At 42.8% G+C, this 13,670-nt stretch overlaps 1 protein-coding gene across 1 annotated transcript in view; it reads right to left on the bottom strand.

Annotated features, from left to right (window-relative positions):
• Positions 1–13,670, bottom strand: part of smad10a (SMAD family member 10a) — a 139,648-nt gene that overhangs the window by 20,387 nt on the left and 105,591 nt on the right. The window contains exon 11 of the mRNA XM_078534038.1: positions 3,300–3,468. Coding sequence (XP_078390164.1) covers positions 3,300–3,468 — 169 coding nt within the window. The remainder of the gene's footprint in view (positions 1–3,299; positions 3,469–13,670) is intronic.

Below are 13,670 nucleotides of genomic sequence, written 5' to 3'. Positions count from 1 at the left end.
AAGTCAACCATCATTACTGTATTTCCCATTTTACAGGCAGCTCTAATTTCTTGATTTATAATGTCCAGGCGTTACCATTATAGTTTGGTGGCCTATAAACAACTCCCACCAATGTTTGCTGCCCCGTGCTGTTTCTTAGCTGCACCCAAACTGATTCTACATCTTCATCCTTCGATCTAAGATCCTCTCTCAATATTTGTATTGATCTTGTCCCTTATTAACAGCACAACCTCACATCTTTATCCTTTTTGCCTGTCCTTCCGAAACGACGAATATCCTTGAATATTCAGATCCCAGTCTCAGTCACCCTGTAACCATGCTTCCGCAATGGCAATTAAATCATACCCATTTACTTCTATTTGTCTTCAAACCTTCTACATTACTGGGAATGCTGCAGGCATTCAGATAGAGTGCCCTTAACCTTGTCTTTTTAACATTGTGCTGCATTCTGATCCTATCCGATGCTTGCCTTCGCTTCATCTGCCTTCTAATTTTGCTTACTACTTTTCTACTTCCTGTTACCAGTTTTGCTTCCCTCCAATCTGAGCTCCTTCCCAGGTTCCCATCCCCTGCCAATCTAGTTTAAACCCTCCCCAACAGCACTAGCAAATCTTCCTGTGAGGATGTTTCAGTCTCAGTCCTGCTAAGGTGCAACCCGTCCATCTTGTACAAGTCCCACTTGCCCTAGAATAGGTCCCAATGGCTCAGAAATGTGATGCCCTTCCTCCTATACCAGTTCACAAGCCATGTATTCAATTGATCAATCCTCTTATTCTTATGCTCATTAGCATATGCCACTGGGAGTTATCCTATTCATTAATGACCAGACTAAATCCATTTTTGAAGGTGGTAATGGAAACCTTTTTAGAATTGTTACAGAATGGGCTTGGCTAAAACTAACATAGAAAAGCAACTGCTTGCATTTATATATCACCTATAATAGAGAAAAATGGGATCAAAATCTTTTCACAGATGTAACTAACTGATACTTACCTTAGGTTTAAATTGAAGGAACTACAGCTCCTGGACAGGTTTTGGGGCCTCTGCTCATGCGATGGCCAGGAAGCGGCCGCACAGGCGCAGTTGGTGTCCTTCACGTCTTCAGGCCATGAATCTGCCCTGCGCATGAGCGCAATTTTTCTTTTACGTCTTTAGACCGGGAACCGGCCCTGTGCACATGCGCAGAAGAAAAAGAAATGAAATGGCATGAAACTGGAGGTCAGGTGACCTGAACAGGAACGTCATTTGAGAGGTGTCCCAGGGAGCAGGACACATGGAGGGGGACAGGGAGAAAGTCCCAGACGAAGGTCCCAAACCAGGGAATGGGGCAGAAAGAAGTCCCAGACAGGGATCAGAGATACATGCCATTGAGTCAGGATAAACGGCAGGAGCAGAGAAAAAAGGATCCAAGTTAAAGAAAGAGCTGCAGGAAGCAGACTTGAAGCAAAGTGGGCTTGAGAAAAGCCCAGAAGATCCGACAGGGCAGTCGAAGGTTGGTGACTCCGTGCTGCATGCTGTTAACGGCAAAGGTACCCTTTTTGAGCAGTGGTGTTCTGCTTGGCAAGACCAAAGATCTGAAAGTGTGCTTGGAAGCTGAAGCCTGTGTGTACTCTGAAATCCAGGGGAAAGGAATCGCAGAAGGGGAGATTGAAGCCTCACGAGGTGGATCCTGGTTGAAGCTGTCCGAGTGGGAGTGACATTTGAAGAGAGTCCCAAGGTGAAATCAAATGTGGAGATTGAAGATCCTTATGGGAAAGGCAGAGTTTCAGTGAGGCTGGTTGGTTCACAGTGCAACAAGCATCTGGGTGGGTTGTTCAGAAATCCATAGAATCTGTTCTGGTCACATCTGTCATTTACCTTGAAGTGTGGTGTGTCTGACCACAGTTCGCCAGTTGGCTCACATGTATTATATACTTACTCTGAATATTAGAGTAGAATTGGTAAATTGTTTTATCTTTCCAAATTTGTACGTGGCTGTAAAGACATTGCTGGGGTGAAGAAATAGTGAATATTTGAAACATCTTCTTGTGTTAGTATTGATATCTTTCCAAGCTTTCTGTACAGTTCATTTCTCTTGTTTAATACATTTTTTTTGTATTAAAAATTCATCAGCAGACTCCTGTGAATTTGTTCAGTAACTTTCCTTCACAGTTTGAAAAACAAGTCAGGATCTATCAAGCCAGGTTCTCCTCTGGGATCTGACCTGTCCAGTAGTAACATCAGCTGGGATTGTAACAACAGACAAAAATCAGACAAAATTAGATACCGAAACAAAGGAGCTGTTAGGATAATAAGGAAAAACTTGGGCAAAAAATGGAGAGCGTTCCAGAGCATGGAATACAAGCCCCATTTCTTTTAATTCATTCACGGGATGTGGGCTTCACTGGCTAGGCCAGCATTTATTGCCTGTCCTTAGTTGCCCTTGAGAAGGTGGTAGTGAGCTTGAAACGCTGCAGTCCCTGTGGTGTAGGTACACCCACAGTGCTGTTAGGGAGGGAGTTCCAGGATTTTGACCCAGCGACAGTGAAGGAACAGCGATATATTTATATATTTCCAAGTCAGGATGGTGAGTGGCTTGGAGGGGAACTTCCAGGTGGTGGCGTTCCCATCCATCTGCTGCCCTTGTCCTTGATACTGGTCGTGGGTTTGGAAGGTGCTGTCGAAGGAGCCTTGGTGAATTCCTGCAGTGCATTGGAGGCATGAAGGGAGGGAGGTGCACGAAAGGCCAGAATCAAAGGCATGGAGAGTTCTGGGGGTGATAGGTGTGTAAGGTGGTGAGTGCGGCGGGGAGGGGGGGTTGCAGGATTACATGTTTAAGGAGGGGCAAGGCCATGTGATCTAAACACAAAGATGAACATTTTAAATTAGAGGTGTTGGGAGATCAGGAGCCAAAATAGGACAGCGAGAATATGGCTGATGTATGAGCAGGACAGGATAGAGTTTTGCATAAACTGAAGTGTACAGAGAGTGGAGAATTAAAAGAAAATTAAGAGTTTAGGATGGATCCTCGAAGACATTGATGAGTTTTAACTGATACCAGCTGTAAGTGACTTTAAAGGATCATACACCAGGTGTTTAGTCACTAATGTTTAAATCTGCTCCGGGACATTTATATACGAGAACACAAGTAAATTAAGCTGAAGCTTTGTGACAGCTGCTGTATACACAGAAACCTGGGGCGACTGACCCTCCCCTCTATTTCCTTAGTCATGAGTGCTCATTTGCAACAACATGGATTACATTGAAAATGATGTGCATTCCACGCTGATCTCAATCGGAAATTGATAATTGACCCTCACCTTGATGTATGCACCGGGATAAATTTTATGTACAGCATCTCCGGGGGCCCGGCCTGCCTCTCGGTCCAGATAGTAGCTTTGCACAAAGACAGCATGGTCACTGAGGCACCGCATCCAGACATCACCCTCACCCCGACACTCCAGCTGGATGCCCTTACCAATGTGCAATCTGCAACACCACAAACAAACACAAGCTGTTCTTTAATTTCCACCGATAGCCTCACAACTGCACTTCTAAACACATCACACACATTCACAATGGTCAGTAAATGTTGTCATATCCTGCCACAAAAGGGGAATCAAATGGTCAGAGGGTTTGATATACCGTATACTTATGCTGAATATTAGAGTATAAGATAGATTTGGTCAATTGTTTTATCTTTCCAAATTTGTATGTGGCTGTAAAGAAGCTGGAAATCTCTTGACCCTGGTGGACTGGGTACAAAAGGGGGTCAACATGGTAGTTTATGGCTCTGGAAAAAACTTGAGAACTGTGTTATGTTACAACCGGAATGGGAGGAGTGCACAGTTTATGTAGCCCCACGACTCCACAGTTCGAATCATTTGTGTGCGCAGAGACACACACACACACACACACACACACCACACAAACAAATACAGGAACTCTGCCAAAGGTTAATAGTCAACGGTTCAAGGGAAAAAGATGAAGTCCCTTAAAATGGCATCTGAGTTACACGATTGCTCTCTCAGTGCTGATCTGCTGAACAATCGATCATTCTTGCACTGCTTTTCAGGCAGACCTGAGGAACACCTGCAGGTTTGCAATTCCAACACAGAACAACTTAGAAGCAGCTTATATTCACTTCCAGCTGATGACTGGCCCTGGACTGCAAAAAGGCTACTGTCTTCCTTCACAAGCAGTTGGTCCTTCTGCTTATCAAAGCAAATCTAAAGCCAACTTTTAAACCCGGTTCCAGGCAGAGTTTTTCTTTCCAGAGCCATAAGCTACCACGTGACCCCTTTTGAACACAGTCCACCAGACTTCAAGAGGTTTCCAACTTCTTTACAACTGCTCAATCACCTTTCTTTGTAAATGAATGCCTCTTCCAAGAAAAGCTTTCATAGTTCTTGCATTAACCCTTTAGGGAACAGTGTCTTTTAAAACATAAATTCTTCTAGAATGTTCTTAGTCCTTGAAGATGAACTATTTTCTGTGATTAAAGTGTTTATCACACTTCCTGCCTTGGCGAAATGAATCACCATGTTTATATGCATTTCATTACAAAGTGTAATAAAGACTAAGGGCCGTGTGAGGAGACAGGCGACTACGCCGGAGTGAGAGGGAGGCCGAGTGAGTAGCGAATTAAGCTCACAGGGAAATTCGGTGCACGGGGGGAAAGAGGTGTGGTATACATAGGAATTATTCTACATTGGGAACAAGAGCAGCTGAGCAGAAGTGGACCTGGGTTTAAACGTCACCGTCGGAGCTGAGTTTGGGGAAAAAGAAAAATCGAACAGTGACATCACAGGAAAATCGCAAGTTCACTGGTTGGTAAGAAACTGCTGTTAGGGAGTGTCTTTAAATAGCTGAAAATCCAGAAAAGCGTATTATTTTTGAAGTAGCAGCTACTTGGACTGGAGAAAGAAACACTAGGAACAAAGGGAAGCCAGGGCCAGTAACGTAAAGTAATATCAGTAAACCAAAATAAAATAAAGTTAATGCAAGGGAAGTAAAGACATGGCAGGGCAGTTCCTTGTGGGGCGTTTTGCAAGTGCTGTTGGGGGTCTTTAAACTAACTCAGCAGGGGTGTGGGAACCAGGAGAGAATATTAGAGAGTAATACCAAGGTGCACAAAATACTGGGAGAGAAAATAGCACTAGAATAGAGAATAGTAGGTTAATAGGCAGAGTCGAAGTAAGGGAGAAAGTAATGAACCCTAAATCAGGGTTATGCTGCATGTATGTGAATGGAGTATAGTAAATAAGATTAGTGAGCTACAAGCGCAGATTGCCATGCAGAATTATGATGTGTGGCTCAAGAAAGGGCAGGACTGGGTGTTAAATATTCCTGGGTACAAGGTGTTCAGGAAAAATAGGGCAGGAAGAAAAGGAGGACGGGTGGCTGTAATGGTTAAGGAGAGCACTGCAGTGCTAGAGAAAGCGGATGTCCCAGAGGGTTCACAGACGGAATCAATTTGGCTAGAGCTAAGGAACAGTGCAATTACATTGCTCAGTGTAGTCTACAGGCCATCATCAACTAGTGAGAAGGGTGTTGAGGAACAAATCTGCAGGGAAATTACAGAGATGCGCAAACATTATAGAGTAGTTATAACGGGGGATTTTAATTTCGTGAATATAGACTGGGATAGTGGTATCGTAAAGGGCAGAGAGGGGCAAGAGATCCTAGAGTGTGTTCAGGAGAATTTTTGACAGCAGTGTTTGTCCAGTCCAACAAGAAAGGAGGCACTGCTAGACCTGGTTCTTGGAAATGAGGTGGGCCACGTAGACCAAGTGTTAGTGGGAGAACATTTAGGAGACAGGGATCATTGTATCATAAGGTTTAGGATGACAGTAGAAAAGGACAATGGACAATCCAGAGTAGGAATAATTAACAAGGAGAGAGCTGACTTTAATGGAGCAGGAACAGCTGGGTCAGATAGACTGGAATCAAAGGCTGGCGGGAAAAACTGAAGGTATCCCATTGTTCAGCTACAAAGAAGAAATGGTTCGGGCATAGTCAAGGTATATTCTCTCAAAAGGGAAAGATAGGACAAACAAATCCAAAGCTCCCTGGATGAAAAATGAGATAGAAATTTAAATGAAGAAGAAAAACTGTGCTTATGACAGGTGTCAGGTAGAAAATACAATGAAGAAATTTAGCCAGTGCAGACACGATGGGCCGAATGGCCTCCTTCTACACCGTAACAATTCTGTGATTCTGAGAAGCAAGCCGAATACAGAAGGTTCAGAGGAGAGTTGAAGAAGCAAAGAAGAGAAGCGGAGGGATTATGAGAAAAGACTGCAGCCAACATAAAGGGGAATCCCAAAGTCTTCTATAGACACATAAATAGTAAAATGACGGTAAGGGGAGTAGGACCAAATAGGGACCAAAAATGGGATTTACACATAAAGGCAGGGGGCATGGCTGAGGAGTTAAATGAATACTTTGCATCTGTCTTTACCAAGGAAGCAGGTGCTACCCAGGCCATGGTAGAGGGGTTCAAAATTGATACGGTGATGGTATTGGATAAACTGTCGGTCCTTAAGGTTGACATGGCACCAGGACCACATGAGATGCATCCAAGGATATTGAAGGGAGTGAGAGTGGAAATTGCACTGGCCATAATCTTTCAGTCTTCCCTACACTCAGGGGAGGTGCCAGGGGACTGGAGAATTGCAAATGTTACGCCCTTGTTCAAAAAAGGTTCTAACGATAAGCCTAGCAATTACAGACCAGTCAGTTTCGCTGCGATGGTGGGGCAATTACGTAGAAACAATTATTCGGGATAGAATTAATAGTCACATGGAAAAATGTGGGTTGATTAGGAGGAGCCAGCATGATTTCTTAAGGGAAAATCATGTTTAACTAACTTGTTGGAGTTTCTCGAAGAGGTAACAGAGAGGTTTGAAAGTAATGCTATTGATGTGGTGTACATGGATTTCCAAAAGGCATTTGATACAGTGCCGCACAACAGACTTGTGAGAAAAGTTCTAGCTCATAGAAGAAAAGAGACAGTAGCAACATGGATATAAAATTGGCTGAGTAACAGGAAACAATGAGTAATGGTTAATGATATTTTTCAGGCTGGAGGAAGGTTTGGAGTGGAGTTCCCCAGGGGTCGGTATTGAGACCCTTGCTTTTCCTGATATATATGTTAATGATGTAGATCTTGCTGTGCAGGGAACAGTTTCAAAGTTTGCGGATGATAAGTTGGTGGAGTGGGCAGATAGGTGGCATTAGGGGAAGCAGTGGTGTTGTCACTGGACGAGTGTTCCAGAGACCCAGAGCAATACTCTGGGGACCCGGGTTCGAATCCCACCATGGAAGATGGTGAAATTTGAATTCAATAAAAACCTGGAATTAAAAGTCCGACGATGACCATGAAACCATTGCTAAATGTCGTGAAACCCCATCTGGTTCACTAATGTCCTTTAAAGCAGGAAATCTACTGTCCTTACCTGGTCTGGCCTACATGTGACTCCAGACCCACAGCAATATGGTTGACTCTTAAATGCCCTCTGAACAACTGCAATTAGGGATGGGCAATAAGTGCTAGCCTAGCCAGTGACGCCCACATCCCATGAACAAAATAAAATGAAGTTCAATGCCGAGAGGTGTGAGGTGATTCATTTTGGTAGGAAGAACGTGGAGAGACAATACAAAATAAGGGGTACAACTCTAAAGGCTGTGCAGGAGCAGAAGGACCTGGGTGTGCATAAGTCATTAAAGGTGGAAGGATAGGTGGAGAGAGCAGTTAATAAAGCATACTGTATCCTAGACTTTATTAATAGGACATAGAGCACAAGAGCAAGGAAGTTATGCTGAACTTGTATAGGAAACTAGTTAGACCTCAGCTGGCTGGAGTATTGTGTACAGTTCTGGGAGCCACATACTTTAGGAAGGATGTGAACACAGTGGAGAGAGTCCAGAAAAGGTTTACAAAAATGGTTCCAGAGATGAGAAACTTCAGTTATGAAGATAGATTGGAGAAGTTGGGACTGATTGCCTTGGAGAGGAGAAGGCTAAGAGGAGATTTGATAGAGGTGTTCAAAATCATGAGGGGCTGGACTGAATAGAAAGGGAAAAGCTGTTCCCGCTCATAAAAGGATCGAGAAAGACGGGGCACGGGTTTAAAGTGTTTTGCAAAAGAAGCAAATGCGATGTGAGAAAAATCTTTTTCACACAGCCAGTGGTGCGGGTCTGGAATGCACCACCTAGAAGTGTGGAGGAGACATTCAAGAGGGCATTAGATGAGTATTTAAATAGAAACAAAATGCAGCATTATGGGGAAAAGGCAGGAGAATGGCATGAGTCATACTACAAGGAGCAGCAGTAGGCCATTCAGCCCATCGAGCCTGCTCCGCCATTTAGCAAGATCATGGCTGATCTGATAGTGACCTGAAATCTGCATCCCACTTACTGAGATAAATATTCACCCCCTTGTTTAACAAGAATCTATCTAGCTCTGCCTTAAAAATATTCAAAGACTCTGCCTCCACCACCTTCTCAGGAAGAGTTCCAAGGACTCATGACCCTGAGTGAAAAAAATTTGCTTCATTTCTGTTTTAAATGGGTGACCCCTTATTTTTAAACAGTGACCCCTTAGTTCTAGATTCTTCCACAAGAGGAAACATCCTCTCCACATCCACCCTGTCAAGGCCCCTCAGGATCTTATATGTTTCAATCAAGTCGCTTCTTAATCTTCTGACAAGCCTAGTCTGTCCAATCTTTCCTCATAAGACAACCCACCCATTCCAGGTATTAATTTGGTAAACCTTCTCTGAACTGCTTCCAACGCATTTACATCCTTCCTTAAATAAGGTGACCAATGCTGTACATCCTACTCCAAATGTGGTCTCACTAGTGCCCTGTGCAACTGAAGCATAACCTCCCTACTGTTGTATTCAATTCCGCTTGTTATAAAGGATAACATTCTATTACTTTTCCTAATTACTTGCTGTACCTGCATACTAGTCTTTTGTGATACATGCGCTAGGACACCCAGATCCCTCTTCACTTGAGCTCTGCAATCTCTCACTATTTAGATAATATGTTTCTCTTTTATTCTTCCTGCCAAAATGGACAACTTCACATTTTCCCACATTATACTCCATTTGCCAGATCTTTGCTCACTCACTTAGCCTATCTATATCTTTTTGTAGCCTCCTTATGTTCTCTTCACAACTTACTTTCCTAGCTATCTTTGTCTCAAGAGCAAATTTGGCAACCAACCCTTCAATCCCTTCATCCAAGTCATTTATATAAATTGTAAACAGTCGAGGTCCCAGCACTGATCCCTGTGGCACACCAGTCGTTACATCTTGCCAACCTGAAAAAGACCCAATTTTGTCTACTCTCTGCTTCCTGTTAGCCAGCCAATCTTCTAAACCATGCCAATTTGTTAGCTCCTATACCATGAGCTTTTATTTTCCGCAATAATCTTTGATGTGGCACCTTATCAAATGCCTTCTGGAAATCTAAGCACATCCACTGGTTCCCCTTTATCCACAGCACATGTTACTTCCTCAAATAACTCCAATAAGTTGGTTAAAATGATTTCCCTTTCACAAAACCACGTTGACACTGCCTGGTGACTTTGAGTTTATCCAAGTGCCCCGCTATAACTTCTTTAATAATAGCTTCTAACATTTTCCCTATGACAGATGTTAAGCTAACTGGCCTGAGTTTCCCACTTTCTGTCTCCCTCCCTTTTTGAATTAAGAGTTATATTTGCTATCTTCCAATCAAATGGAACCTTTCATGAATCTAGGGAGTTTTGGAAAATTAAAACCAATGCATCAAGTACCTCACTAGCTACTTTTAAAACCCTAGGATAAAATTCATCAGGACCCAGGCACTTGTCAGTCCACAGCTCCAATAATTTACTCAGTACCACTTCTCTGGTGATTGTAATTTTCCTGAGTTCCTCTCTCTCTACCATTTCCTGATTTATAGCTGCTTCTGGGATGTTACTTGTATCCTCTATAGTGAAAACTGATGCAAAATACCTGTTCAATTCATCTGTCATCTCCTTGTTTTCCATTATCAATTCTCCAGACTCACTTTCTATAGGAACAATGCTCATTTTGTTAACTCTTTTTAAAATATTTATAAAAACTCTTATTATCTGTTTTTATAGTTCTGGCTAGCTTTCTCTCATACTCTAATTTCCCCCTCCTTGTTAGTCTTTTAGTCACTCTTTGCTGTTCCTTATATTCTCATTCAGAGAGCTGGTGCAGACACGATGGGCTGAATGGCCTCCTTCAGCACTGTAATAATTCTGTGATTCTGTAAAACATAAATAAAAATACTAAAACACACCCACACACTCATTCACTCACTTTTACACAGTTATTCTCTGTATCACTTTGGCGTTCAGCAAATTTAATACAAAGTTAAATTCTAGACAAAATCAGCTGACTGTAGTTTTTGTAAACAGGGTTTCTAGCTGTTTCAGGTGGTGTTTCCAAATGTCACTACATATCAGATGTACTGATATGTAGTGACACCGGCCACCATTTGGTTCACCAGCCACCATTTGGTTCATTAGCCTCTGGAAAGTTGCTGGAGCGTTTCTGAGTCCAAATGACATCGCTCGGCATTGGAAAAGACTGTCTGGCGTGACAAAGGCTGATATTTCCTTAACTCGGGCTGTTAAAGAAACCTGCCAACAGAGCTATTTTGGCAAGAAACATGGCATTGCCAGCTCTGTCAATACAGTCTTCCATCCGAGGAAACGGGTAGGAATCTGCTTTTGTTACTGCATTAACCTTTCTATAGTCTATACAGAATCTGGTTGTACCATCTGGTTTAGGCACTAACACAACAGGGGAACTCCAGTTGCTTTGGCTGGGTTCAATGAGGTGATTGTCCGACACGTACTGGATCTCTGCTTTCACCTGAGCCTGTTGCTCAGGCCCTAAGTAATAAGGATGCTGTTTTATAGGGGGTATTCTCCCACACCCACATCATGTATAGCTAAGGTTGTACATCCTGCTTTGTCCCTACCCATTCCTTTAAATTTGGAAAGTAATCTCACTAGATCCTCCTGGTGTCCTGCCTCTCAGTATGAAAACATGGTGTCTAACAGCCTTAATATTTCAGTGTTAGCTAACTAGATAGTAGGAGGTTTAACTTGTGAACTGTCTAAATCCCCTTCTGGCTCACTTTTACTGTCTCTTTTGTCCTCAACTGTGCTCACCACCTAACATACCTGCTCCTTCTTATCCTCCTCCCTACGATGGTATTGTTTAAACATATCGATATGACACAGCCGATTCTTTTTTCTACAATCTAGGGTGTCTATTGAATAATTTACTTTACCAACCCTCTAAATTACCTTGTAAGGACCACTGAACCGGGCTTTCAGAGGATCCTTCTGTAAAGGTAATAACACTAACACTTCATCCCATGGTTTTAATGATCGGGTCATTGTTTGCTTCTCTGCCCATTCTTTCCTCTTTGTCTGGGAAACTTTAGGATGTTCTTGGGCCACTTTGCAGGCTCCCGTGAGCCATTCCTGGAACATGAACACATAATCTAACATCGAGGATTCATCCCTTGCTCCTTAAAACTTTTTTTGATTGATTTCAGAGGTCTTCTTACCTCATGCCCATAAATTAATTCAAAGGGGCTAAAACCAGTAGATTAATTCGGTGAATCTCGGCTAGCAAAGAAAAGAACATCTAGTCCTTTGTCCAATCATGGGGATATTCATGACTATATTGTTTTGAGAGTTTGATGGCACCCCCCTAAAGTTCTCTGTCAGTGGACGATATGTTGTGGACTTTAAATGTTTCATACCCAAACTACTCATGTTTTGGAAAATTTTAGACATAAAATTGGAACGTTGCTCCAACTGGATCTCTACCAGTAATTAACGTTGAGTAAAAAATTGGGTTAACCTCTCTACCACCACTTTAGCAGTAACTGTTCTTAAAGGGGTGGCCTCTGGAAAGCGAGTGGTCACATCCCTAATAGTAAGGATTTACCGGTGTCCTGCTTTTGTTTCTGACAACAGTCCCACATAATCTATCAACACCCTACTAAACAGTTCCTCAAAAACTGGTATGGGAATTAAGGGTGCCAGTTTGATTGTCTGTTGTGGTTTTGCCACCATTTACAAAACTGTACCACATCCTTGTAAAGACCTGGCCAGTAAAACAGTCGGGTTATCCGCCGTTGAGTTTTCCGTCTCCCTACATGTCCCGCCATAGGAGTTTCATGTGCCATCCGTAACATCTGGTTATGATATTTGGGCGGTACCACTACCTGATGAACAACCATCCATTCCTCATCTGCAGGTCTGCGAGGGGGTTGCCACTGCTTCATTTCCCATGTTTATTATAACAACATTCTGGGACTTGCTCAGATTCAGCTTGGGCTGATTGGGCTATCTTACTTAACTCCAGATCGGCTTGTGGAGCTTCAACAAAATAGGATTTATGAAACATCTCTTTCACATTATCTAGGTCTTCAAAGAAAGTTTCAGCAAGTCAAACACCTGTCTGTGGTATCACTTTGGCTTCTGATGATGGGCTTTGCTTAGCCATTGCTTGGGTCATCACACACAGAGGAAAAATTCCTGGAGACTTTTCCTGTAACTGCTCCGTCTTTTTAAAGTCACTTGGGCTTTCCGTAATGAGGGGAGACACTATTACCTTCACTTCAGCTAAATCATTTCCCAGGAGTTAGTCAATTCCATCTACAGGTAACTTCTGAACAACCCCTCCCATCTCTGTCCCAGACATTAGGTCACACTACAAGTGCACCCAGTACAAAGGTATGGGTATATATCATTTATTAAAGCTTTGGTTTTCAATACGCTGATGGAAAAGTTGTGCCTTCCCCCAGCAAAAATGTGTTTGAGTGGCTCTGGTATCTCTTAATATGTTTATAGATTTAGCTGTCTCTTTAGGTAAGGAGTTACTTTTCTGCTCGACAAAATTCTTTATAACTCTCTTGTATCTTATTCACTTCTGAACCCACAGCAGTGATCACACTCAGTTTCAAAGCTGCAGTTAGCTCTACAACTTGATCGGCTGTATTTTTAGTCAGGGTTCCTTTTCCGGAATCGCCCTTACCTACTCCAAGAAGTCCCATGAATTTCCCACGCAACTTCCAGTAATCCGCACGAACGTGTCCCACCTTGTTACAACGGAAATACTTAGCCCTTCAAATATCACTTCCACCCTCAGCGTCTTCCTTTCTGATCTGAGGAGGAGTTCCCAGCAAATTCCCAGCTGTTCCTTCTCTTCCCTGGCTACTTGCCTTCCTTTCACCTTCCCAACTTCAGGAGAATTATTTCCCCAAGAACATCATACATTGTCTCTACCTTTAATGTCCGTACCCAATGGTCAAAATTACTTTGCTTCACCCTCTCAAATTCAGTATAGTTCTGTCCTGGCCATTTCCTTATGTTTCAAAATTTCTGCCCGTATGCCTCAGGGACAAACTCATATGCACTAAGAATAGTCTTTTTTACTGCAACATAATCACAGAAAGCTCTTCTGAAAGTGATGCATAAACCTCATGAGCTCTACCCACTAACCTACTCTGTAGGAGCAATGTCCGGATCTCTTTTGGCCACTTCATTTGCTTAGCTACCTTCTCAAACAAAATGAAGAGTGCTTCTACAGCCTTTTCCTTAAACTTTGGGAGGGCTTGTACAAATTTAAACATCTCCCCTC

This window comes from Cetorhinus maximus, chromosome 36 (genome assembly GCF_964194155.1).
Source record: "Cetorhinus maximus chromosome 36, sCetMax3.hap1.1, whole genome shotgun sequence".
In the NCBI taxonomy this organism is placed as follows: domain Eukaryota; kingdom Metazoa; phylum Chordata; class Chondrichthyes; order Lamniformes; family Cetorhinidae; genus Cetorhinus; species Cetorhinus maximus.
The sequence above is the reverse complement of the archived record's forward strand: the minus strand, read 5'-3'. Positions and strand labels throughout refer to the sequence as shown.